This window comes from Neofelis nebulosa, chromosome 17 (assembly GCF_028018385.1).
Source record: "Neofelis nebulosa isolate mNeoNeb1 chromosome 17, mNeoNeb1.pri, whole genome shotgun sequence".
In the NCBI taxonomy this organism is placed as follows: Eukaryota; Metazoa; Chordata; class Mammalia; order Carnivora; family Felidae; genus Neofelis; species Neofelis nebulosa.
Genome location: NC_080798.1, coordinates 28,982,622 through 29,006,124, shown reverse-complemented (window position 1 = coordinate 29,006,124; position 23,503 = coordinate 28,982,622). Strand labels below are relative to the sequence as shown.

The 23,503-nt window shown below is 45.7% G+C and overlaps 2 protein-coding genes across 9 annotated transcripts in view; both read right to left on the bottom strand.

Annotated features, from left to right (window-relative positions):
- The window catches only part of CYLD (CYLD lysine 63 deubiquitinase), a 64,948-nt gene extending 53,904 nt beyond the window's left edge, over positions 1-11,044 (bottom strand). For 2 of the 7 annotated variants that reach the window (XM_058708269.1, XM_058708270.1), the window contains exons 1-5: positions 10,901-11,043; positions 10,265-10,345; positions 4,049-4,700; positions 2,527-2,829; positions 1,233-1,338 (exon numbers count right to left, since the gene is read on the bottom strand). In XM_058708269.1, the coding sequence (XP_058564252.1) occupies positions 1,233-1,338; positions 2,527-2,829; positions 4,049-4,552 (913 nt within the window). In that variant the 5' untranslated portion in view covers positions 4,553-4,700; positions 10,265-10,345; positions 10,901-11,043. Of the gene's footprint in view, positions 1-1,219; positions 1,339-2,526; positions 2,830-4,048; positions 4,701-10,264; positions 10,346-10,597; positions 10,617-10,900 lie in introns of those variants that run through there. The other 5 variants (XM_058708265.1, XM_058708263.1, XM_058708267.1 and 2 more) reach the window with 5 other exon arrangements.
- Positions 11,045-18,737: 7,693 nt separating this feature from the next.
- The window catches only part of NOD2 (nucleotide binding oligomerization domain containing 2), a 36,422-nt gene continuing 31,656 nt past the window's right edge, over positions 18,738-23,503 (bottom strand). For both annotated transcript variants that reach the window (XM_058706354.1, XM_058706353.1), the window contains exons 11-12: positions 21,752-21,835; positions 18,738-20,069 (exon numbers count right to left, since the gene is read on the bottom strand). In XM_058706354.1, coding sequence (XP_058562337.1) covers positions 19,997-20,069; positions 21,752-21,835 — 157 coding nt within the window. In that variant the 3' untranslated portion in view covers positions 18,738-19,996. The remainder of the gene's footprint in view (positions 20,070-21,751; positions 21,836-23,503) is intronic.

The following is a 23,503-nucleotide window of genomic DNA, read 5'->3' as shown; positions in this document are numbered from 1 at the left end:
TGTATACACAAAGGGTGAGGAGGGACTGAAAAGAGCAGAGCCTTTCAATCAGACACGTCTGGATCTGAATTCTGGCTCTACCACCTACTTGGTCCTAGCCAACCTCAGCACTAGCTAAGCCCCAGTTTTTATCGGCAAAACAGGCAATAATTAAGACCTTAAAATTGGGGGGACGCCTGGGTGGCTCAGTCGGTGAAGCCTCCGACTTCGGCTCAGGGCATGATCTCACGGTTCATGGGTTTGAGCCCCACATGGGGCTCTGTGCTGACAGCTGAGAGCCTGGAGCCTGCTTCGGATTCTGTGTCTCCCTCTCTCTCTGTCTCTCTCTCTCTCTCTCTCTCTGTCTCTCTCTCAAAAATAAATAAATATTTTTTTAAGTTAAAAAAAAAATGACCTTATAAACTTGTCAAGAATGTGAAGAAGTGTAAGTCATCTAATTCATGGATGCATACATTGGTGGCTACTGAATGTAGGCTTTCTGACATTTATTCATGGCTGCATAATGATCAATTAAAAGCACCACCTATGAATGCCTCTGTCAGTTTCATGATTAACATACTATCAGCCAACTAGCCTGTAACTGGAACTCTGCTAAGGTTGGGGGGAGGGGGGGAGATGCCGTCGATTTTTGCCATCAATGGGAATTTATCAGTTAGCTGACAGAGGCCATTAGGTGCTACTTGTTTACAGGAAATAAAAGGCGGCTTAATGTTTTTTTGTTTTGTTTTGTTTTGTTTTCCTAAGGTGTAAAGTTGGGTGATCTGACTCGAGAGTCATGAATCCTGATCAATTACAGCAGCTCAAAACTGGAAGAAATCTCAAAGGGCACGCAGGAAGAATCCTCTCCACAGTATATTATGTCACATGACGTGACCAACTTCTGCTTACAGGCTTCTAGTTTAAACCAGGCTCTTACTCAAACAGGTAGCAGGTGATTTATTTTCTAACTCTTCCAATGATCAGAAAGGGCTTTTTCCCCCACTTAGAATCAACAGGTAATGAAAAGTTAACGACAATGTATAAATGCCACCCCACGCTCATATGCTTTTGGAAATAAAAAGTCTGTAAGTATTATTCTCATTTGGAGATAAGACAGGATATTCTATTTGATAACAATTCCATAGGACAAGAAGTCAACTTCCAAAAATGCATCTTGAAGCTTATATTTACATAACAAAACACATCTTAGGAACCCTGCCCTATTAATACATAAAAACACAAAGAAAACATACCTGGGATGATATCATTGATATGCAAGAGAATTGTACTTTCAACACTTGCAAAACTACAAAGTTGCACCCCATCAAATCTTCCATCCCAGTTGCCAATAGGATTATCCTAGAAAGTAAGCAATACAGTTTTAAAACCTGTCTCAATAAAACATGAATACAAAAATCTGTATTTTCCAGAAAAGGATCTTCCACAAGATTTTACGCTGGCAAATTTTAACTATTTTTCCTAAAAGAAAAAAAGAACATATCAGAAACAACTGCCACGCTAATAAAGCTTTTGGTGTGTTTTTGCTTATTTGTTTTTTGGTTTTGTGTTGGTAAAAATGAGATCCAAGAATAATCAAGGTACAGTAAGCCCACAGACAAGCAAGGAATTGAAAGGATTCCTCCTACTTTACTGGACAACAAATGCTAGTCTACATAACACCCATCTGCATAGGAAGATTCATTAATAATACATTGTTTCACCCAGAAATCCGCCCCTAGTTAAGCCTACCTTGTTCTAATTACTTTTACATTCCCTGAGCACTTAAATATTCTATTTGAACCCCTGTGTGCATTTCTGTACACAGAAGATCTATTTGTTATTGTTCTTTTGACATCTTATGGATATGTAAGATTCCCTCCAAAATAGACTTCTATATTTAATTATTTTATATTCCAACATAGCACCAAGGAGTATAGTGCTGTTCATGGAGTCAGATTAAGAGACAAGCCAGTCAGACAACTGCCCTGAGCACCAATGTGTACAACATGCTGTCGTTGGAAATAGATGAGGAATACTGTGTTTGCCAGAACTTTCCTTTCCGGGAGCGCACTAGAGGGGTTTGGAATGCACACTCGCACAGGCCAACTAAAGGACAGACAGAGGTGGGGAAAAGCCAGTGGGGCAAAACTCCAGGTAGCCTGCCAAGAGGATCCTCAGACTGCCATCCATATTAGCAAAATATTATAAAGAGAAGGGGGGGCGGGGGGAATCTTTTCAAGATAAAGAAAAACAAGATATCATGGAACATCTCTGGGTGGGGCTTTTTTTTTCCTGTTTCTTGGTCAGCCATCATAGAGCAAATTGAAGGATTGAAACATTACTCCAGTTTATTCAAACTGGAAAAAGAGTAAATGTAACTCCATATCTAGACTCCTGTCCCACGTCAATGTTCCTCTACCAAAGATAAATTAGAAGATGTTTTTTACGTTACCCTTTTAAATATTCAAAGTGCTCAATTTGTACCTAAACTGGTAATGAAACTAATAGATACACCTACAAAGATAATCTATTCCAAAAGTTTCTTACCATGTCCACACCGACAAAATATCCTAAGCTTTCTTTCCCAGGCAAGACGTCGCAGAATATAACTGTGCCGGACTCTGTGGTTTCTCCGAGCTTCAAAGAAACTCTGGAGTTTATCTCCAGGGGCGGAAGTTCCATCTGCACGGTGTCCCCTGGACCTGCATAATCACTTTCCAATCCATTGTCATCATCTTCCAGGATTTCTAGCTTGTCCAACGCAACAAACACTCCACAGTCTTCATCACACTGGAAAAGCTGTTTTCCTTGATATATCCCGTCAGTAAAACCTTGGCCACGGCCTTCTTCCTAGTTTTCAAGTGAGAGGGGGGGAAAAAAAAATGACTGATAGGTAGAGAAGAAAGGAAGTAAGATGACCCATAAGAAACAAAGATCCACTCCGGGGATTTCAGAGAAATCACTGGGAAAATTCTGAACGACAGAGATAAGAAATATAATTATTAGCAGTTGCTGGTGAATTTTGAGTGTCTAAAAAAAAGGAAAAAAGAAGCTGTATCTGATGCTGAAATATAATTAATTAATTAATTAATTAAAAGTCATAATTCCACTGTGAGAGAGCCGGGCTAGATTCTACATTTCAATACGAACAATAACTTTGTCATAAAAAGAAAAATTTACTTTAACACCACGATAACGTTAGCTCCATTTACTGAGTACTTACTATGTGCCAGCCACCACACTGACTCTTGAATCAATGTATCACAAAAAAACGCTTCAAGCTGTGTGCTGGTTTCATTATTTTACAGATGAGGAAGCAGCTTTAGGAGAAGTAGCTTGGGTTAAGTAACCTGGCAGCCCAACTAGTAAACAGTATAGCTGGGATTCAGATCTCTTACTTGGTTTACAATTGGCTGCTTTAGAAACTTTTTGATCATGAAATTCTATATGCAAGAATGTAAAAAATGTAACTGACATTTAAGCTCTTGAGAATATTAACTTTGGAAATGAATCACGGAGTTGTTGGTTCTCCCTTCAGGAGAAATAAGTTCCTGGGTCATTTTCACATATATTATCAGGGACAACTATAAGCCATTTTAAATTGCCGCACCTTATTTTTTGAATATCTTTTATCTAATTTTCATGAACTTAATAGCACACCCTAAGAAAAACTGAAAGACCTACAGTTACTACGGTCACAAGGTAATTCATAATTTTGTGAGATGATTAATTCAATTATAATTGGCAGAGTTCACTTTTAACACAGACAATGTTAAAATTTGTCATATTGGAAACCCTTCAACAATTACATGATCTATGTGTATTTCCTACTACATTAGGTAGTTTTTAAAAAGTTTTCAATGCATCATCTTTACATTATCTCAATTTATCATTAAAAAGTAAATCCTAAGAATTGTGAATATTAAAAACTATGGGAGATTTCTGGAAAAACTTCTGTTGTATTTAATTTAAAGGGGTAAAAAAAAAAACAAAACATGTGTGCATACAAATATACACAGAAAGAAACACACACACACACAAGCTCACTAAAAAGGTTTATCAAACTTACCAGTAGTTCTACTCCAAAGAATATTCCCGATACTGTCCTCTCTGCTAATAAGGGTCCTCTGAAGCGCACAACTCCAGGAAATTTTTCTTCCCCGGATCTCAGCTGTACTTTCACAGGGCAGCCCACATCTATCTGGAGGCCTTTACTCAGTCTGTTTCTGTTTTTAAACAGGCTGAACCTCTCTTCACAATTGGTAATTGCCAAAAGCAACTCTGTGAATTTTTCATTTATTTCTACAACATCCTTTTCATCAACAAAGAGAACTGCGTGTGGTTGCTCTAGGATTTTTAATCCAATCTGATTTTTCTTGCCTTTTGCAGACGGAATCCTCGAGTGCCCCACAGAACGATCTTGGATATACTGTCCTATACTCCCCTTTGGTACTTTAAGGAGCTTTTGCGTTTGTTTGTCTGTAACACTGCATTCTTGAAGAAGCAAATAAAAAATCCGCTCTTCCCAGTAGGGTGAAGTAACTTTTTCTTGGCTCCATAAGCCTGAACTCATGGTGACATTAACTCCGAAATATTAACTCAAAAAAAAGGGAACTACTAAGTTTGTAGGAAAACCACAAAAGATAAATTCACTGGCAGTCCCAAAGCACGTTTTTAGCAATTTGGTGTCCATGCTGTAACAAGACAGCAAAGCAAAATGCCTGGAGGACAAGCAAAAAGAAACTTTACACTTTATTCTACATGAGCTAATATCAAGGTTAAAGACTTAAGATCTCATTTGATTAGTACAAGCACACATAAATGAAATACTTCCAAAATTACCTAAAAAGGCTAAAAGACATGCATCACTTGTACCTACTGTAACGTTGCATCTTTAATTAAGGAGATCCAGTTGTAAAGTAGCTTCAAACACAATACAATAATGTTTGTTTCCATGGCAATGCAATGTATAAAATCAAATTCTAGTAAAAGATAACATTCTATACAGATTTAAACATATATATGCATTTTTAAGCTTTAAAAAGTAGCGTTTTTAATAGATCAGACCTAACCTAAATGAGTAAGTTGCTGCATTTCAGCAAAACAGACATCAGTCAAAGAGGCTATTATTTCTGTACATGTGGTTTAAGTGAAAAGTTACCCATCATAATTATTATGCTGAACATCTTTTATCAAAAAAACATAAATCATATTCTGAAACTGTAACCACGATTCATTTATCTGTGCTCCCTATTTTGATAATGGATCATTTACTTGATCTCTGATTCAGTTTCATTCCTTTCATCATGTACATTTTGTCCTTAGACAGGCAAATGTTAACCATATTAATCAGAGCCATCATTTAATTTCTCATAATCTCAAATATCAGGTATTGTAAATCTGATGATAGTAAAGATGTTAAAAATCAATTTTGTAGCCATTAAAACTTGGACTACATAGCAAAGAACATAACTGTAGTACAGTAACAAACACCACAATTTTAACTATGTTATGCTAGAAAGAAAAACATAAAAAGACTATTTCCAGTTTCAAATCTTCACTGAAAATTTTTACAATACTAGTCTTGCACAATTAAAACAGCCTTCGCAACCCTACCTTAACTGGGGGTTAAACACTATGTGATTTCACTAAATCAAATTCAGAATTCATTATTCTAATTAATTATCTTACTGAAAAAAAATAGTCCTTATGTATTCTCTGGGACACGAGTGTGGCTATTTGGTTTCTAAACACAGTTACTTCTTCCCTCCTTCTTTGAGGTAGATTTATCCACCAACAGCAACAGTTGATTGGACTATCATATTTCTCTAGTTTCCTCTTGGAATTTAAAAATAAATACTCCAAAAAGTAAAGAACCAAATTTTCAGTTTAATAATTTAACTTAATGATTAATCGGTCAAGTCTATACAAAGAATGCATCATTAGATAATGAGGTGCTCTCTAATGGTGAGGTTTTTTAAAAGTCTGTCCCATTACAACCCAGAACGAGACATGTAAATTACCCAAGACCAGATAAAGCGTTTGGCATCCTTTAAACCAATACTCTTGAAATATCTGTGCAACATTTAGTAAAAAGCAGGGGTAGAGCTGGCTTAAAGCTGGCTCTCTCCGTCTCTCTCTCTCTCTTTCTCTCTCTCTCTCTCTCTCTTTTTTTTTTTTCTTTTTTTTATGATGTGTTTGTCTTAATTCCACTTGAGGGCACTGTCTACTTCGGCAGGAATAGAATCGATTTATATTTGCCACTTACATAAGACACCTGTGGAAGCCCCTATCTTGGCACCATTATGAGCAAAACCCCTCATGAAGGCTACTCAAACAGCAACCCAAATCCTTACTTTGGCTGCATTCCTTTAAGGTACCAAAATGAAGTATTTGTTGTTTCTGACTAAAATTCTTCTCAAAGATCAACAGGGAAATAGCCTTTTCTGAATCACTGAGTTATCAATATGAATATAAAGTTGTCACCTGACTCTCAATATACAAAGATGTTTGTTACTTTGTTGAAAGGCTTTGTGAGTTCTTGGGTCTGCTTTCTGTAGATTTACAGTCCTTGATTTTCCCTTGCAATCAGCCATTTTCTGTGGTTTCCCGCAATGTGTATTTGGCTCATTTTATGGCCTTATTGCTTTCCAACTTACTGCTTCTAATCGGTTCTGAGAAGCCAGAGGGTGAAATACGTTTGTGTGTTTAAAAAAAAACAAACAACAGTAACTAAAAGAGGTATACATAAATTCTGAACAGCCTTTTAGGAGTAAAGCACAGAGGCTTTACTGCACTGACCCCGTTTGGGTTACTTCCCGGAAGGAGGAGAGACTCAAAGAGCAACTTCTAAAAAAGTGTGTTGTTTTGTTCTCCTTATAAATGTATTTAAATATTTCTGGCCAAAATTGCTTTTGAAAGTATGGTAATTCTATTTAGAAAAGGAATGACTTCTTAAAATTCCTAAAAATTACACCCTCAAATATTAAAATTAAGAACGTCCTTGAATCTTAATATTGTATACCCACAATTCCTACCCTGTTGGCTCTCTAGATTACTACGTCATGTCACGATTTAAAATAAAACCCACCAGTGGGTCATGAAATATTACCAAGACAAAACTAAATTGCTATACGTAATGCATTAGGACACTATGTTTTAAATGAATTTGATTACAGAAGTGTTTTATGCAAGTCATTTAAGAGCCAGTCCACAGTAAAATTTAATATAACTACTTTGGTTTATAAAAAAGTGGAAGGCAATTTAACAACAGTTATTAAGAACTGTATTTTACAGTGAGCACACAAGGAAAGCTTTTCTCTAACCTGAGTTAGCACAAGTGGCAGTGAGCTTAAAGTCGATAAAAGCAGGGATCCCGTTAGACAACTAGGACGAACAGAACAAAAGGTCATAAAATATTGAAAAAGCATTACCCAAAAATAAAAAGGCGGTGGCCTTTCCTCTTTCGGAAAGTACACATTAAGAAAGAATAGGTTTGCAACTACATTAAACACAGATTCTCTTCATTGCAACTGACAGAGAAAGGTGAATGGGGAACTTGATGACTCTACAACTATACAAGATAATAAATTTCATGATTGTTAATATCTCCATACACTGGCACTGCAGCAGATATAGGTTAATAAAGAGACTTTCCTCCACCGTAGAAATGAATATTATGACAACATTCTTCTTTCCCTGGGACATGCACAATAGTTAAATTAAGTCTTAAGCACCCAAGCCGTAAAAACTAAAGACTGCAACGGGAAAGACATAAAAGACACCATCGATGAGTTATCAATCAAGGTTTGCTGGTGTGTTGAGTATTTCTGTGCACTCAGCACAGTGTTAGATACTGGGAAATATGGCAGATTTAAGATATGATAACTGCCCTACTTTGTGTTCTCTTACTACCTTTCAGGTCTAATTGGTTTAAAATTGCCTCTAATCGTATACTTCACTGTGAGTGTAAATATATCACAAATGATTCATCTAAATGCCATCGTACTTATTTCAGGCTGGGAAATGGAGTGATTATGAATATCCTGATAATTACTCTAAGTGCTGAATGAAGATTACCAAAGAGGCGGAATGCAATGATGTATTTAACTCTAAACCGTATCGAACAGAAGAAGGCCTTTCTTTTAACAACATTCCAGATGAGGGAATGGTTCAGGGTCACAAAGATTTGAAAATGTGTCTGGTTACCTGAGCTTGTTGAGGGTCTGAATTCTGAATCAATGAGAGTCTAATGGCACTAAAATAAAGTCACTAAATCAAGATGAGGGTTGAAAGACACAAATAACTACCAGCTTCCTATCAATGCAATGAAACGCTGGTCAAGAAATACATTTTATAGGAAAATATTAAAGGTCACAATTACCACGTTCTAAAAGACAACATGTGGTACAAATGAACATAATCAGCTGCATACAACTGGCAACGGTTGTCTAGAAAACACAATGTCTTTTTGATTCCCAAGCTATCAGGTTATATCGTTCAAAGAACCTCACTGAAGAAAACAGAGACAGATCTAATTCAAGAACGTTTCACATCTTCTCAAATGTCCTGACTTGTTCCAGAAACCAAAGGAGACTGTGTAAATCAGAATAAAACTTGACAATACTAAAATACTGCCCCTAATTATGAATGGCAGGGACAGGAAGGTCAGCATGAATACCAAAGTAAGAAGACACACAGGACTTCTTCCAAAAGCTTCTAGATAGCTAGAATAATCACCATTTTAAGAAAGGATATCTCTCACTAAAAGAACAAGTTTGTAAGTGTTATACTACTAAACGGCTGGAAAACAGAGATTCCATGAGCAGAAAAGAGAGTCAGTTTTATTCTTCTTCACATACTAACTTGTGACCCAAGCACACAAGGATTCAGTCTGTAAAGCAGGCAGGACTTACAAAGTTAAAAAATGGCCTGGCTCCTGCATCTGTATTTATATGAACAAGGAACCCTGTGGTCGCACTAGAGTTAAACCTGGCCACGACACTTCCCAACTGTGAATTCCCCAAGTCCTGTATCTTCGGATTTCTAGCTCCCGAGCCAGTGCCTGGCACGTCATGGGCATTCCGTAGATGTGAAATGAACAGACGATTTGGTTAACTCAGGTGCAAAAGCGAAAGCCAAAATTCCATTTCCTCATCTTCACTGGTTAAGTGATTAAAAGCCTCTTCCAGGTTAAAAGGGAAACAAACAAACAAAAAGTACACTTTACCACATCTCAGAATGAATGAAGTCATGGTCAGTGTTAACCCCCCTACGATTGCTATAGGAGAGAAGAAACAAACAAGAAATCTTTCACAATTGCAAAAACAAGTTCTGAGGTTCATCTGAAATTGGTTTCCTAGATCGTCACACCATGTCTGATGCCTGTAAGTGCTGTGTAACCAATCAAAGTACCTTGACAAATTTAAGACCAGAGGGTGGAAATCAGGAACAAAATATTAATCGTTTGATGAAGAGGGTAATGACCCCTTTGTCTCTTCTTGGGTTAGAGTTAAAGACTTCCATAAATCAGGCAAAATTACAGTTTAGGCATGCCAGACCACAAGAAATCACTGCTGCTGCGGGCTCGTTGTGTGTAACAGTGCCTTGGTCTTATCGGCTCTTCGCAAAAGTTACCATCCAGAGGAAGGCTTCTTCAGGGCAATACTGTAACATTTTGCAGCAGAACATTAGAGAATGTTCTGGGTGATATCAACATTCGCAGTACATGAACTTCCACAAGAACCCCCAGCAAATCATTTTCTCCTAATACTGTTCTAGTTCAAATCCACCCACTACCCAGTGGGGAATTGGCAGGCTAAATCCTCAGGGCCATTCAGTCTACTTGGGGCGTGAGGGGGTGTGCAGAAAACCAGCACTTGAATGAACAACCTCCCTCAAGGCCTGGATTTTTCTCCAGCGAGCCAATGACTGCAAAAGGAACAATCTTATTAAGATCTCTATTAGCCCCAGTTCAAAAGCAAGGTAAGGAATGATCCTCAGCCCAGCTGAGGCTACAACTCAGGGAGACTGGGGAGAGGATGGGGGCAGGGATGTTGGGGGCTGAGAGACACTGCAAGGCTTGGTGGCTGGAAGATGACAACCACCCTAAAACATGCAAATGCCACAGGGTGGAATAGAAAAGATGCCAAGTACATGAATAACCGGGCAGCTGACCCAGCTGAGAACCAAATCCAGGAACACGATCTTCTGTCAAGACTTCCCGATTTCCCCCACAGATCGTTAATACGATCGTAAAGAAAAACAAAAAGAAGGAAAAGAATACCTTGTCTCGACAGAGCGCACCTTTCAACTAATGAACTCCAGGTTGTTGTACAAAACCATCCTCACCCTGGAAAGGGGGAAACTGAAAGAAAAAGCAGAACACGCCATTAACGAGGCCAGAACCCCGACTGCTGCTCTTCCTGGACAGGGGCCACCAACACCCCCAAACCGACGGAACGATACGCCCCCCTCGACTCCGAGAGGAGATAATACAGCCCAGGGCTCCCGAAGCCAACAGCGACCGTCGGGAGCCGGCCAGCGGCCCGTGCCTCGGTTTCCCCGTCTGTAAATGGGGGAGACCGCAGGCGGAGACGGTTTCCTGCGCGGCTCTCACCCCAAGTCCTCGCTCCCCCGGAGGTCCCGGCGGCGGCGACCAGGCTCCCACGGCTCGGGAGCCCTCTCAGGAAGCCGGGGGGAAGGGTGGGGGAAGCCCCGGGGGTGAGGAAGCCCGGGCTGACGTCAGCGGGCTCAACACCCCGCGGGCCTGGCCGGCTCCGGGCCAGGGCAACTAACGGGCCGGCGCCTAGGGCCCGACGACCGCGGCGGCGGCTGGAGGCGTCCGGAGGCCGGGCAGGGACGCCCGAGGGGACCCAGGCACCAGCTGCTCGCCGGCTAAACCGCCCGTTCTCTCACTCACCTCGGGCGGCGGGGCGTCGCCCCTTCCCCAGCTCTGCTAGCCCGCGTCCCGGTTCGGCCCCGGCGCCCCACACCCACCGCCTTAATATTTACCTCCGACGCGCGGCCCCGGCGCAGCCGAACCTGCTACCTGGGCCCGCCCCCACCTGCCCCGCCTCCGAGCCGCCCAGGGGGGTGAGAGCTAGCGGGGGCGAGGGGGCAACCGCCGCGCTAACCAATCACAGCCCGAGATGCCTTTCTGTGCACGCGCTGATTGGGCGGCCCAGTGACAGACCTTCCTCCAATGGCTGCCGGCCCGGAGTCGGCTGAAGGGACTTTCCGCTCCGTCAAGCTCGGTCGAGCCAAAGGGAAAGCGGAGGGGAGGGGCAGAGGAGCCGGGGAGGGGGGGACGGAGAGCTCTGGCTGATTGGGCAAAAGACTGGGTGCCGCGTTACCATTGGATGACACCCGAGCCGGGGCGGGGCTCTTGTGCTGCTCCCTGCTCCACCTCCCAGGCCGGGGTCTTGGCTCGGGGCTTAGCTGTCAAAACTCCTGCAGGGAGTTTGGGGCCAGGGTGGAGAGCAGTCCAGACGCGAGGTGGGACTAGGATTTCAGGATCCCATGAAAAAGCAAAGCTTTAGAATCAGACCTAAGTTTGAATCCTTTGCTCTTTGAATTAGTAGCCGCGCGACTTGAGCATCTCACCACCATGCTAAGCCTCGATATCCTAATCTGTAAAATGGAGATCATCGTTATGACCTGTCCTACAGAAGCACCGTAGGTGAAGTTCCTGACACATAGCAGGAGCTCAGTCATGTTAAATTTCTTCTCCCTCAGATTGGGCCCGGGACCTCTGCCGTTTCTGAACCTCTGTTGCCACCTATCCCAGTTTGGAGGGACGTCTCCCTAGAGTGGCGAAGAAGGGATTTCCACACGCCGCCTCACTCAGCTCTGCACCCCTGGCCACCAGCCAGGACTTGGGGTGTAGTTAAGGATCTTTCAATTAGAAGGGAGGTTTCTGATTCCCCAAAGTGCTCAAAATATTTAAGGAAGTGCTTTTTATAATCAGTCCCAGAGCCTTGCAGCATACCATGCCTTGCTGCACTGGATACTCCTGTTAATTAATTCCTTCTCCTTTGACATTTTAAGTACCAATTATAGGAGAAGGTGATTAATACTAAGGAAAGGGGGGGGGGGTGTTTAATCATGAGAGGGAAAATTTCCCCAGTGGAAAGTGACACTTCTGAAGATCTGGGGAGTTTAAACCAGTAACTACATAAAAGAAGTCACATGAGTGGTTACTAACAGTACTGGGAAACAGGCCACCCATCTCCCTTGCCATAAGCACCCAGGACGAAATGGACATCTGTTGAAATCCTTAGTCCACTCCTGTCTCTCCTTAGTGCATCCTTAGCCTGTGTCCCAAGCCTCATGACCACACTGCAGTAAAAAGCACTAAAATGGAAATCAACAGGTCTGGCCCATAGTGTGGCCTTAGATGACACTGTTACCTCCCAGATCTAGATTCTCCAATAAAGTCGTGAGGACTCAGAGGTCACGTTCTGGGTGTCCAGGCAAGAAATTCATCCCGAAGATTGTTCTTGTTTGATCTGTGCAGTGAGGAGGAAGCATGAGAAGAGGAAATAGAGTGAGAGAGAAAGAATCCTTTGAGACAGGGCACGTGGTCTCCCTTTCCCCATTTTACCACACTCCTTACCATTCCCCATTTTATTCTCCTGGCACATTTCTCTCCTTTAACGTTATCTACTGGCCCCTGAAAGTCAGCTTGCCACCACGGTGCCAGAACATCTTCAAGTCCTTTCTGATGATGGCATCCGATGCTGCTGAGCCCTTTCCCTCAGCAGGGCTTTCTGCCCTACCCGCAGCTGTCAGAACCCTTGCTCAGTCCTCCCGCGACCCATTCCCTGAATCAGACAATGTCATAGCCTGACTTCATCCAAGAGATTGTCTTCCAAGCCAGGCCCGATACACAGGGCTGATCTCAATTACCATCTCCTATCAATTGGTAATGACTGCCTAGAACACTGTGTCGAAAACAATTCTAAAGCTGTATTCAGGCTCTCGGGGCAAAGAGATGTCTGCCAGCGGATGAGATGGGGGAATAGTGTCATGATGCTATTATCTGCAGTCCCTGATAAGCCAGCCTCTCATTTTACAGACAGGAGATTAGGGTCCAGAGAGGGCAAATAACCCGTCCCAGGTCACCCAGGAGTTGAGCTGAGACCCTGATTCTCCTGATTTCAGGTCAGGGCTCTTCCCAGGTCTGTTTAGACAGATTCCCCGACTGAAACGGCCTGTCCTCTCTGCTGTCCAATCCTCCCTTTGTTTAAGGCCCAACCAAAGTCCTCCCTCTTCCAAGGGTCTTTGCAGATGGCTCCGGGCCCTGCTTGACCTCCTCTATTCACCACCTCCGCCTGTTCCACTCAGCCTGGCCTGGATACACACAACTGCTGGTTGCGGTACTGAGCAGGTAGCAAGCAAAGTGTCCGAGAGAGATGTCACCCTTGCCATCCGGCGGGGAAGTGCAGGTTGGAGTAAGCCCCGGAAGGAGAACCGTTCTGAGCACACATACCAGGTGGTCGGGCACTCAGGGGAGGCCCGTTTGAGGAAGTCACCTGTAAGATGAGGTAGTAAGCATGGCTAGTGGATGAGGGTGAAGGGAGCCCTTCAGGCAACGGGAACAGGACTGTGCGTGACATGTGGAAGGAACCGAAAGAGACAGAGCACAGTAAATGTGGGCACGACAGAGCCGTTCAGGCAGGACCTTGTGAGCCAGGGCCAAGTTCTGGTCTTTAGCTTAAGAGCAGTGGGATCCCGCTGAAAGCTTTTAACAGAGTAGTTAACGATGATTCTAAACTGTCCCGCTTAGCTCTCTCATTGTACACAGCAGAAAACCAGCAAAAGGCCGGTGGATTAAATGGATCTCTCTCCCCCAGGGGCTGGAAACCTGGTCACCTGGTAGGGGCCTGTGCCTTAGAGTGACACCTCCTAGTCGTGGTCATTTCTCAGCCCCTGCCCCGTGCTCCCCAAATGGCTATCACAGACCCCCTCCTACTTCCCGCCTCACCAAATTCGGTGTTTTATAGCCTCCTGCCTACTCAGCGTCTCCACCCCACACAGCCAAAGGTGAGCTCCTGACCCTCCTCCACTCCTACCGCAGTCCTCCCGTGCCCCCATCTCAGGAAATGGCAACTTGCGGTGGTTCACCCAGCCTCCCAAGCGTCCAGCCATTCCCCCACCACTCCTGTGAGTCGGGGGCGTGCAGAATAAGCTCTAAACCATGGGGCTAACTGGAGCAGGTGCCCCTACGGGCAAGGGTATTGTGTGGGCGCTTTCTCCACGATAGCCCAGCGTGGTATTCCAGTCAATGGATGAGTGGAGAGACGACCACACGGGGGATGTGCTTATCTCTTAGCGAGGAGAAATTCCAGATGCCACTGGAACATTCTGTCTGAGGGCTTTTACCCTGGTCACCCAAAAGCTCTTTTTGATAAAATAAAAGGGATTACATTAATCATCTTTACCCTAATCCTGCTGAACTATAAGCCCATGTTCTCCTGTTTGAGCTATTTGCTGTTATCAATGACAAATGATTTCTGTGTGATTTGAAAAACACACCCACAGAGAGAGGGGGTCTCATGCTCTTCATTGGGGCCTTTGCGCTACATCTAGAATCCTATTTGGGGCAGTAAATACATTAGAAATGATCCCATGATGGGGCGCCTGGGTAGGTTCAGTCGGTGAAGCGTCCGGCTTCAGCTCAGGTCATGATCTCGCCGTCCATGAGTTCAGGTCCTTCATCGGGCTCTGTGCTGACAACTCGGAACCTGGAGCCTGTTTTGGATTCTGTGTCTCCCTCGCTCTCTGCCCCTCCCCCGCTCACGCTCTGTCTGTCTCTGAAAAATGAATAAACCTTAAAAAAATTGGTTTTTTTTTTCAAGAAATGATCCCATGATGCAGGAAACCTTCCTCCCTTAGGGAGGAGACACTAATGGTGAGAGGAAAAAGGTGATTCGTTTTGATAATCTTCCTCAACTTCTATATTCTGCCTCCTTTAAGCAGGTAGATTCTCCATTCATTTAACAAGTATTTGAACATCTGCTATGCGCTAGGTACTATTCTAGACTCCATGGACTCTACAGTGAGCATGGCTCTTGTTCTCATGGAGCTGGCATTCTAGGGAAAGGAAGAAACACACGTACATCAGGCGGTATGTGCTGAGAAGCCAATATTAAGCACGGCAGCGGAGAAGAGAGTGGTTGGGGACTGCTATTTTGGGTGGATTGTTCAGGAAGGACGCCCTTGATGAGCTGACACCTGAACAAAGACCTGCAATAAATGAGGAAGCCAGCCATGCCACTGCCTAGGGAAGAGTGTTCCTGGAGGAGGAAATAGGCATTTCCTCCTGGAAGCAGTTAGCATTGTCAAGGAACGGCCAAGAAGCTGTGTGGCTGGAGGGCAGCGAATGGGAGTATGAGTGGCAAAGGGGAGGCCAGTGAAAACACAGGGGTGGGCTGGGCCGGGAGGAGACCTTGACTTTCACTCTGCATTAGATTGAGAAGTTCTGGAGAATTTCGATCAGAGCATAGCTCACCTAACCTCCCTTTTAACAGGCTCACACCATGAGTCAAGGGCAGAAGCAGGGGGGCCGGCTATCCCCCTGGTGAGGTAATCCGGGCAAGGGTGGGCCCCTAAGGAGGCCCTTGTTTCCCAGAAGGCACAGGGGAGAGCGGGAGAGGGGGAGGAGGATGTGGAACGGAAGATGTCAAGAAAGAAATTGTTCCAAGTGAAAAAGGGAGACCAGGGATTTTCAGGGTGATTGATAAGGGAAGGGTGATACTTAGGAGATTGGGTTTGTGGACTATTCCAGAAGCAATGATACATGAGATTAAATTTAGAGCAAAAAGGGGCGCCTGGGTGGCTCAGTCAGTTAAACGTCTGACTCTTGATCTCATGGTTTGTGAGTTCGAGCCTGCCATCAAGCTCTGCACTGACAGCATGGAACCTGCTTGGGATTCTCTCTCTCTCTCTCTCTCTCTCTCTCTCTCTCTCTCTCTCTCTCACATTAAATAAGCTTAAAAAAATATTTAAAAAATTTAGAGCAAGAAAAAGGAATCTTGGGGACTCCAAAAATCTTGGATTGTCAGCCTGTACAGCTGCAGTCTCTCCCGATGTCATTCTCCAAGGGGAATGGCTCAGGATGGTCCCGATGTCGTTCGTGACCTTGCTCTTCACCTAAAACCTGCCCCCCAGGGCCCGAGCCTACGTTCCCTGGAGTGTGGGCCTTGCCAGAGTGTGCACCCCCCACTGCTGTGTGCGTCACCCCTGGGCTGCACCGGTCTCCTGGGTGGGATGGAAGCGTGAAGGTGTGTTGGCACAATAATGAAATGATGCTGTATGTAGTCTCAACTCAGCCTGCTTAGAATGTGATTCCACCTCCCACACTTCTGCGAGGTGTATTCATTCCAGTATCTGGTTTGGGCGCAATTGTGGGGCGGCGGCTGGGGGTGGGAGGGGGGGGTGGCGGCGGCGGCGGGGGGGGGGTGGGGGGAACACTCAGATTGACATTTTTTTTCCCCTTCTAGGATGATGCTGAATATAATGAAAGACTATAGCTCTTTAAAAAAAATTCTCTTGCTCTGGTACCCCCCCTTTTTTTTCTTTCTGCATATAAAAATTAGGTATTCTTGGCCACAAATCTGGGATCTTGTCTGCTCCTATTCTAGAAGTGACTTCTGAAATCTGCAAAGCGATTTCTGGAAGTCTGCGGACTTGTTCGCAAGTTACCTGCCCCGGCTTAGAATGTTTTTGGTGGATCTGCTAGACTTTGGAAATTTAGACTCACGGCATAACTTGACGTCTTCCCTTGACTTCACTTAGGTGTCCCAAACGTGACAATCCAAAACAAGGTCCCTCCTGCTTCCAAACTTGTTTCCCACCTGTCTTCCCACCTGAGCTCCAGGATGGTGTGTCCCAGCCAAAATTCGAGGAGCCAGCCTTGAGTCTTCCCTCTCCCTCTTCTCTCATCCATTCCATTTTAAACCTTCGGGAATCGACTCCTAGAATGTTTCTGGAAAACTCTCCTCTGGCTTGCTATTATTCCAAGATCAAACCCAAACCCTTGACCACGGTCCACTAGGTCCTTCGTGACCTGACCCTACCTACCTCCGTAAACCCACGTGGTGATGCTCTCCTCTTAGCTTGCCCTCAACATACCATATTTGTTTTCTGCGGCTGCTGTGACAAATCACCACAGTCTTCGTAGCTTAAACGACACCAATTAATTCTCCTACGGTCCTGGAGGCCAGGAGGCCAGATTCCAAAATGGGCTGCAACCAAAGCGTTCTCGGGGAAAATCTGTGCCCTGGCTTTTTCCAGCTTCCAGAGCCGCACGCCTGGACCCATGGGGCCCTTTCCTCCACCTCCAAAGCCAGGAATCTAGCATCTTCCTTCAGTGGTCACACCTTCTCCTGTGTCAAGCCTCCCTCAGCCTCGCTCCTACAAAGACACTCATGGTCGTGATTAGGGCCTAGCTAGCTAATCGAGGACCATCTCCCCAACCCAAGATCCTCATCATAATCACTTAAATTCAGTCCCTTTTGCCACATAAGGCAATATTCACAGGCTCAAGGAATTAGGAGCTAAGTATTTGGGGCCATTATTCAGCCCACTACACGCACCGAGTCCTTTCCCATGACAGGGTCTTCAGACAACTTGCTCTCTGTGAATAAGCCCCTCTCATTCTTGGGGTCCCAGCCTCTCCGTCTCTGACCAATCTGAAGGTCCCCCCCCCCCCATCCTGAACCTTTACTTCCTTCCTAGCGCTTACTACAGTGGGCTCTATTTTTACATAACTTCCAGTTCACTAGTTTTCTGCCCACCTCTCCTGCCCCCTCAACCCAACTGCCCTGACGACAAGGGTCGTCTGTGTTTTGTTCATCCACCGATTGTCCTAACGTATCTGGCTGGTAAATAATCGCCGAAGGGGTTTAAGGAAAATGAAATTTTCCGATTTTTCCAATCCAAGACGCCGCCACACAAATGCATTGCCGTGTTTACGCCTCAGAGAAAGCAGGCCCATCGGTGTCCACTCCCCTCCTGATCTTCTGTATCAGAACAGTGGTCTGGACAGAACCTAACGCCACCAACGGAGAGCCCACGAGCACGCTCACAGACAGGAGCCCACGGAGAGGCCGCAGCATTTCGCGAGCCAGGCCCACACAAAACATTTCAAGGAGGCGGATGTCACTTCGGTGAGGAAGCACCTGAGCCCTTGTTCATTAAATGCCGCTGAGGAGGATTTCAACAAGGAGGCTGCTTGCTGAGGAGAGCTGTTCCCGAACCTTCTCCATCCTTTTCCTGGTAAAGACTCCTGGAGCTACTGGGAGAGAATCAAGGGAGGCCCAGGGGCCTCCTCACATTTGCCTTTCAGCCACAAGGGGCACCAGGAGGCGCCAACACAGCTTAAAACTTCACACTGGGTGGGGAGCCTGGGTGGCTCAGTCGGTTAAGCGTCCGACTTCGGCTCAGGTCATGATCTCGCGGTTTTTGAGTTGGAGCCCTGTGTTAGGCTCTGTGCTGACAGCTCAGAGCCTGGAGCCTGCTTCAGACTCTGGGTCTCCCTCTGCCCCTCCCCTGCTTGTGCTCTGTCTCTCTCTCTCTCTCTCTCTCTCAAAAATGAATAAATGTAAAAAAAATAAAAATTAAAAAAAAAAAAACTTCACGCTGGTCAGACCTTTGTAAACCAAAGCCCAAAGGGCTTTGATTGCAAGCCTATTTCTATGAATTGTTTTTGCCCTAAACAATAAATTATCTAGTCAAAACATCATTTTTGCCCCTCCAAGTATAAAATTGTGCTTTAATATTTGACAACATTCACGAATATCTTTTAAACATTCTGGTCACCATCTATTGAGACCCCCACAGCTTTGAGGACTCAACAGTTCTCCTTCCCTGTGACTATTTACAGCATAAAATTCATGGTCGTGTTTTTTACAAAAACAAACTTGAGAGAATCAAACCAAGTGGTTTATAAATAGTAACCAGTTTGCACAAAAAGTAACGTTTAAGTAATAACACTTGGACCGCACCTGATGGTTTAAGGAGGCTTCAACAATGCATCATTTTGAAAAATCCAGAAAAACATCTGCCTTATAAGGAAAAGTCTTGGATTTCGCCCCTGTAAACTTTTGATCCATAACTCTGTATCACGTAACACTGAACCATGTCGGGGGTCTGCTGTCATAACTCACAGGCATCAACCAGAGACCTGGTGGGACTATTCAAAATTCTGATTCTAAAAAGCTGCATTTGGGTGGGGAGTTGTTTCCAAAGGCTTAACTGAAGAGTAATTGACTTCGCTGAAAAAAAAAAAAAAAAAAAAATTGTGCGTGTGATATTTGCCGTAGTGTCGTCTTATTTTTTGGAAAACCTAGCCCATCTTAGGGAACGAACGGCTGTCATGTGTCCCCTTTCGATCATGTGTTAAGTATCAGGAAGGAGAGCAGGTGAATTGCAGCCCTTCCCACCCTGGGCTTGTGGGGGGGCGGGGGGGAGGCTATAAATACCAAAGCTGAGAACAACTGTATTCTGAAACTTTACCCTCAGAGGAAGTGCCACGTGCAGGGATCCAGGATGGGGGGAGGGACCAGATGTGGGGAACTTCTGGATGGGCGACAACCCGTGAGTTAAAACATGGCAGAAAGCTGCTCCCTGAATCCCCCCTCCTCACTGTGAGGCAGGTGGGAAGGGGGGCCGCTCCTGTGGGTCCAGGTCTCTACAGCACCAGGCGCGCAGTAACCTCCATGGGCCCCACTGACCCACGTCGGATCAGCCAGAGGCGGCGGGGAGCTGCTCCTCTTCTACGTTCCACAGATCGACTCTTGGGAAGAACGGGATGCAAAACAGGCTGCAGAAGAGTTACTCTAAAGGGCACGGTTGCTCCTTCTTCTGCCAGAACAAAGGTGACCTATTGTGCTTGTCCCGGGCAGGACTCGGCTCTGGGTGAATGGACTGCTGCCAGATGGAATCCAGCTTCTGGGATCCAAACCCACGGTCTGTTCACAAACAAACTGAGATGAACGTTGGCCTCCAGGCTTCAAAGCAAGAGTCTGGTGTCCCTCTGGCTGAGCCTCTCAGTCTCCTCTGGAGAGAGAGTGTTGCCTCGGAGCCTAAAGGGGATAAAGCAAAGAGAGGTCTGGGCGAACGCTGAGCCAGAGCGGTACTTTTAACTGGAGGCTGCTCCTTTCCAAACCTGCGCCTGAACGGCCTGGACCCAAGGCCCTGCTGCAGCCCTCCTGTGCTGGTGTTAGCCTCTGTCCACCAGGGCAGCTCATGAGTCACTGTGTGTGACAAAGCAAGCCTCCGTGACTCTGCAGAGAGAATCCACACCGGACCCAGCCAGCCCTGACTCCCCAAGGCAGGCGATTCTTTTTAAGGCAACAGCAGAATCTGTCAAGAATGCAATGAGCAAGCCCTGATACCCTCCCAAGTCCTGCCAACGGGCAGCAAATAACATCAGAACCCTTAAAATATCAACCTGATGCTGGCCTCCTCCTCCCGGACACAGAATGTGACATTTCCTCTGACCGTGTAAGGGTTTAAAACAAAAACTCACACTCTGCCAGGGGCCTGAGGATCTCACTGCCTATAGGGATTACACAACCATACAGAAAGGAAAAGCTCTTCATCACAGGACAGATTCCTAGACATCTTTATTTTAAACCTCATCATTGGATATGTATTAGTGCTGCTGCCTTGATATGATTTTTGAGGGCGTAACCAGTCAGTCTGCGTATGTAAATCAGGGGCCACAAGTTTGCAGGGGTGAGACAGGGGGCCTGGTCCAAAACAGCAGGCTTGGGGCGGGGGGTGCAGTCAGCCTGAGCCCATCCGCCCAGCTGACAGAGAGTGCAATCAGCCCTTCTCTACTCTGCTTACTTCCTGGCATTTTGTGTGGGGGGCGCAGAGAGGGAAGTTTTGGTAGAAAACTTGGAAATATAGATTTTCATGGGGGGATCTGCTAGTTTTAAAAGACTGGCTTCAGGGCACCTGGAATTGGCTTCAGGGCACCAACTCTTGATTTTGGCTCAAGTTATGATCTCATGGTTCATGAGATCGAGCCCTGCATGGGACTGTGCACTGACAGAGCAGAGCCTGCTTGGGATTCTTTCTCTCCCTCTTACTCTGCCCCTCCCCTGCTTATGCAATAGATAGATAGATAGATAGATAGATAGAGAGATAGAGAGATAGAGAGATAGAGAGATAGATAAAAATTGGCTTCTAGACCAGTGCCTGAAACACATATAGTGACATTCACTCATGACGTGTAAAGTCAGGGGAAGCTTTTGTACTTATTATATGAGTTATAAATATAAATATGTCCCTGGAAAGAAGGAGGATAAATCTCTGTAGTTGTGACTCTATGCTTTTTACAAAACATGAAGGAATGTGGCTTTTAATTATAAAGGTCTGGAAACACTAGGCAACAGTACCCACCCCCCACCGCCAATGTAGCCTCCACCCAGAGGCTCTGATATAACATCCTCGACCTGGGAAGGCAGGTGTAAGGCCCCTGAGTTCTTGTGTGTGTTTCATTCTTCATCCTCCTACACTATTACCTGTAACTAAGACCTTTCTGAATACCCGGGATTTAAAAATGAATGACTTGGTCCATGCTTGGAGACGTGAAAACAGCTTTCCAAGAGAGAAATCAGATCCACTGTAGACAGAATGCCACTGAACGTCAGAGCCAGGAGGAAAAATTACCCAGTCCCCCTCCCTCTGGGCCCCATTTTACAGATTGGACAAGTGAGGCTCAGAGACATAACGAGGCCCACCGAGGGGGCCTTACCAGACTTCCAGGATGGTATCATTCCTTTCCAGGGCCTGCAGAAGGACTTCAGCTCCAAGGTAGGTGATGTGGTTGTTGGACAGCCTGGAGAGGAAGACAGAAAGGTGAGCTTCAAGAATGCTGGTTCTCCTCTCGGGCCTGTCCAATGAAAAGAGGCTTTGGGAGTTGGCCCCCTCGACATGTCCCTCTCTTGTCTGCGATTCCCAATGAGCCTCAGTGCCTAAAGAGAAAGGCACCCCTCTCTCCTCTGTTCACCAGATGTGTTTGTGTAATGAAGCAGCTACTCCCTTACGAAGGCGATATCGCATGGTGGTTAATTATGTGCATTTTAGGGGCACCTGGGTGGCTCAGTTGGTTAGGCGTCCGACTTCAACTCAGGTCACGATCTCACGGTTCGGGAGTTCAAGGCTCGCATCGGGCTCTGTGCTGACAGCTCAGAGCCTGGAGCCTGCTTTGGATTCTGTGCCTCCCTCTCTCTCTGCCCACCCCCCCCCCTTCTCTCTCAAGAATAAATAAGCATTAAAAAAAAATTTTTTTTTAAGTATGTACATTTTACTTCCTGGGTCCCAATCCAGCTTACACCACTTCCTTTTTAATCTCGGGCAAATCAGTCCCAATTTCCTCATCTGTAAAGGCAGACCTAAAAGAGCACCTGCCTCATGAAACATAAGAATGAAAAGAATGGCATATTCTGTAGTGCAGTTGGCACCATACCCAACTGATAGGAAATAATCAACGAACAGTAATATTTTCGTATGGCGGTGGGCAGGGGAGGGGCGTGGAATCGAGAAAATACAAGGTTGGAAATTGAGAGGGGAGAACTCACACCGTCAGGGACAGCAGGGAAAGAGCCACCGCCCCATGCTGCTCTTTTGCTCACAGCTTGGCCTTCGAGACATCACCACCTGTCTGCCACCTCCACGGAGTAAGGAACATCCGGGAAGCTGACCCTAAGGCAGTGCCAGTGATAACAACGGCCAGTATCTGCTGGGCTCTTACCATGAGCCTGCTCAACACCTCCATCACGCCAGTAATGCTCATGGCCCCGAGAGGGGGTCCGCCTCGTACCCCTGTTTACACCCAAGGCTACAGGAGCCCAAAGCCAAGGAGAAACGGCGGGTAACGGTGGAACTGGGGTCCAAACCTAGGCTGTCAGGTGCCTGAGCCCACACACTGAAGCAGCATTTGGCAGTCACTATGCCCAGAAAAAGAAGGATGCTAGCTTTTTTTAAAAAGATACATAAGAAGCTCGCTTTTTATGGGGAAACAGTGAGGGATGATGTAGATCGGTGGCACTTAACTATAAGACTCGCCGAGGCAGCGTGGGACAAACCCCTGCAGCCCCTGGGGTTGGCTGGGGTAAATGCATGACAACGAGGGGGGACAAATGTGCCACAGCCACACCCGGTTAATGCGAAACCAGGTACCGCGCAAAGCCTGGCGTCCCAGCTTAGACCACCCAGGCATCACCGGGGCCTCCCAGCCCGGTTTCACCCAAGTGACGAGTGGAAGTGTTTCCCCCAAACGTTTGGCAACTTGCTCGCCCCTGCAAAGCAACACAAACAAGTGTTGCCAGAGTGGATGGCGGGCTGGCAGCGAAGCACACACTCTCCCGGAGGCAGCTGTCTGCCTGCCTCTGAAGGCGAGTGTTTTCCACGGGCCACATTTGCCAGGGCGGATGCCACCCCGTCCTGTAGCACAAGGAGCCATCTGATGATGCCCGGACGTCCCTCTCCAGTGAGACCTCTGGCG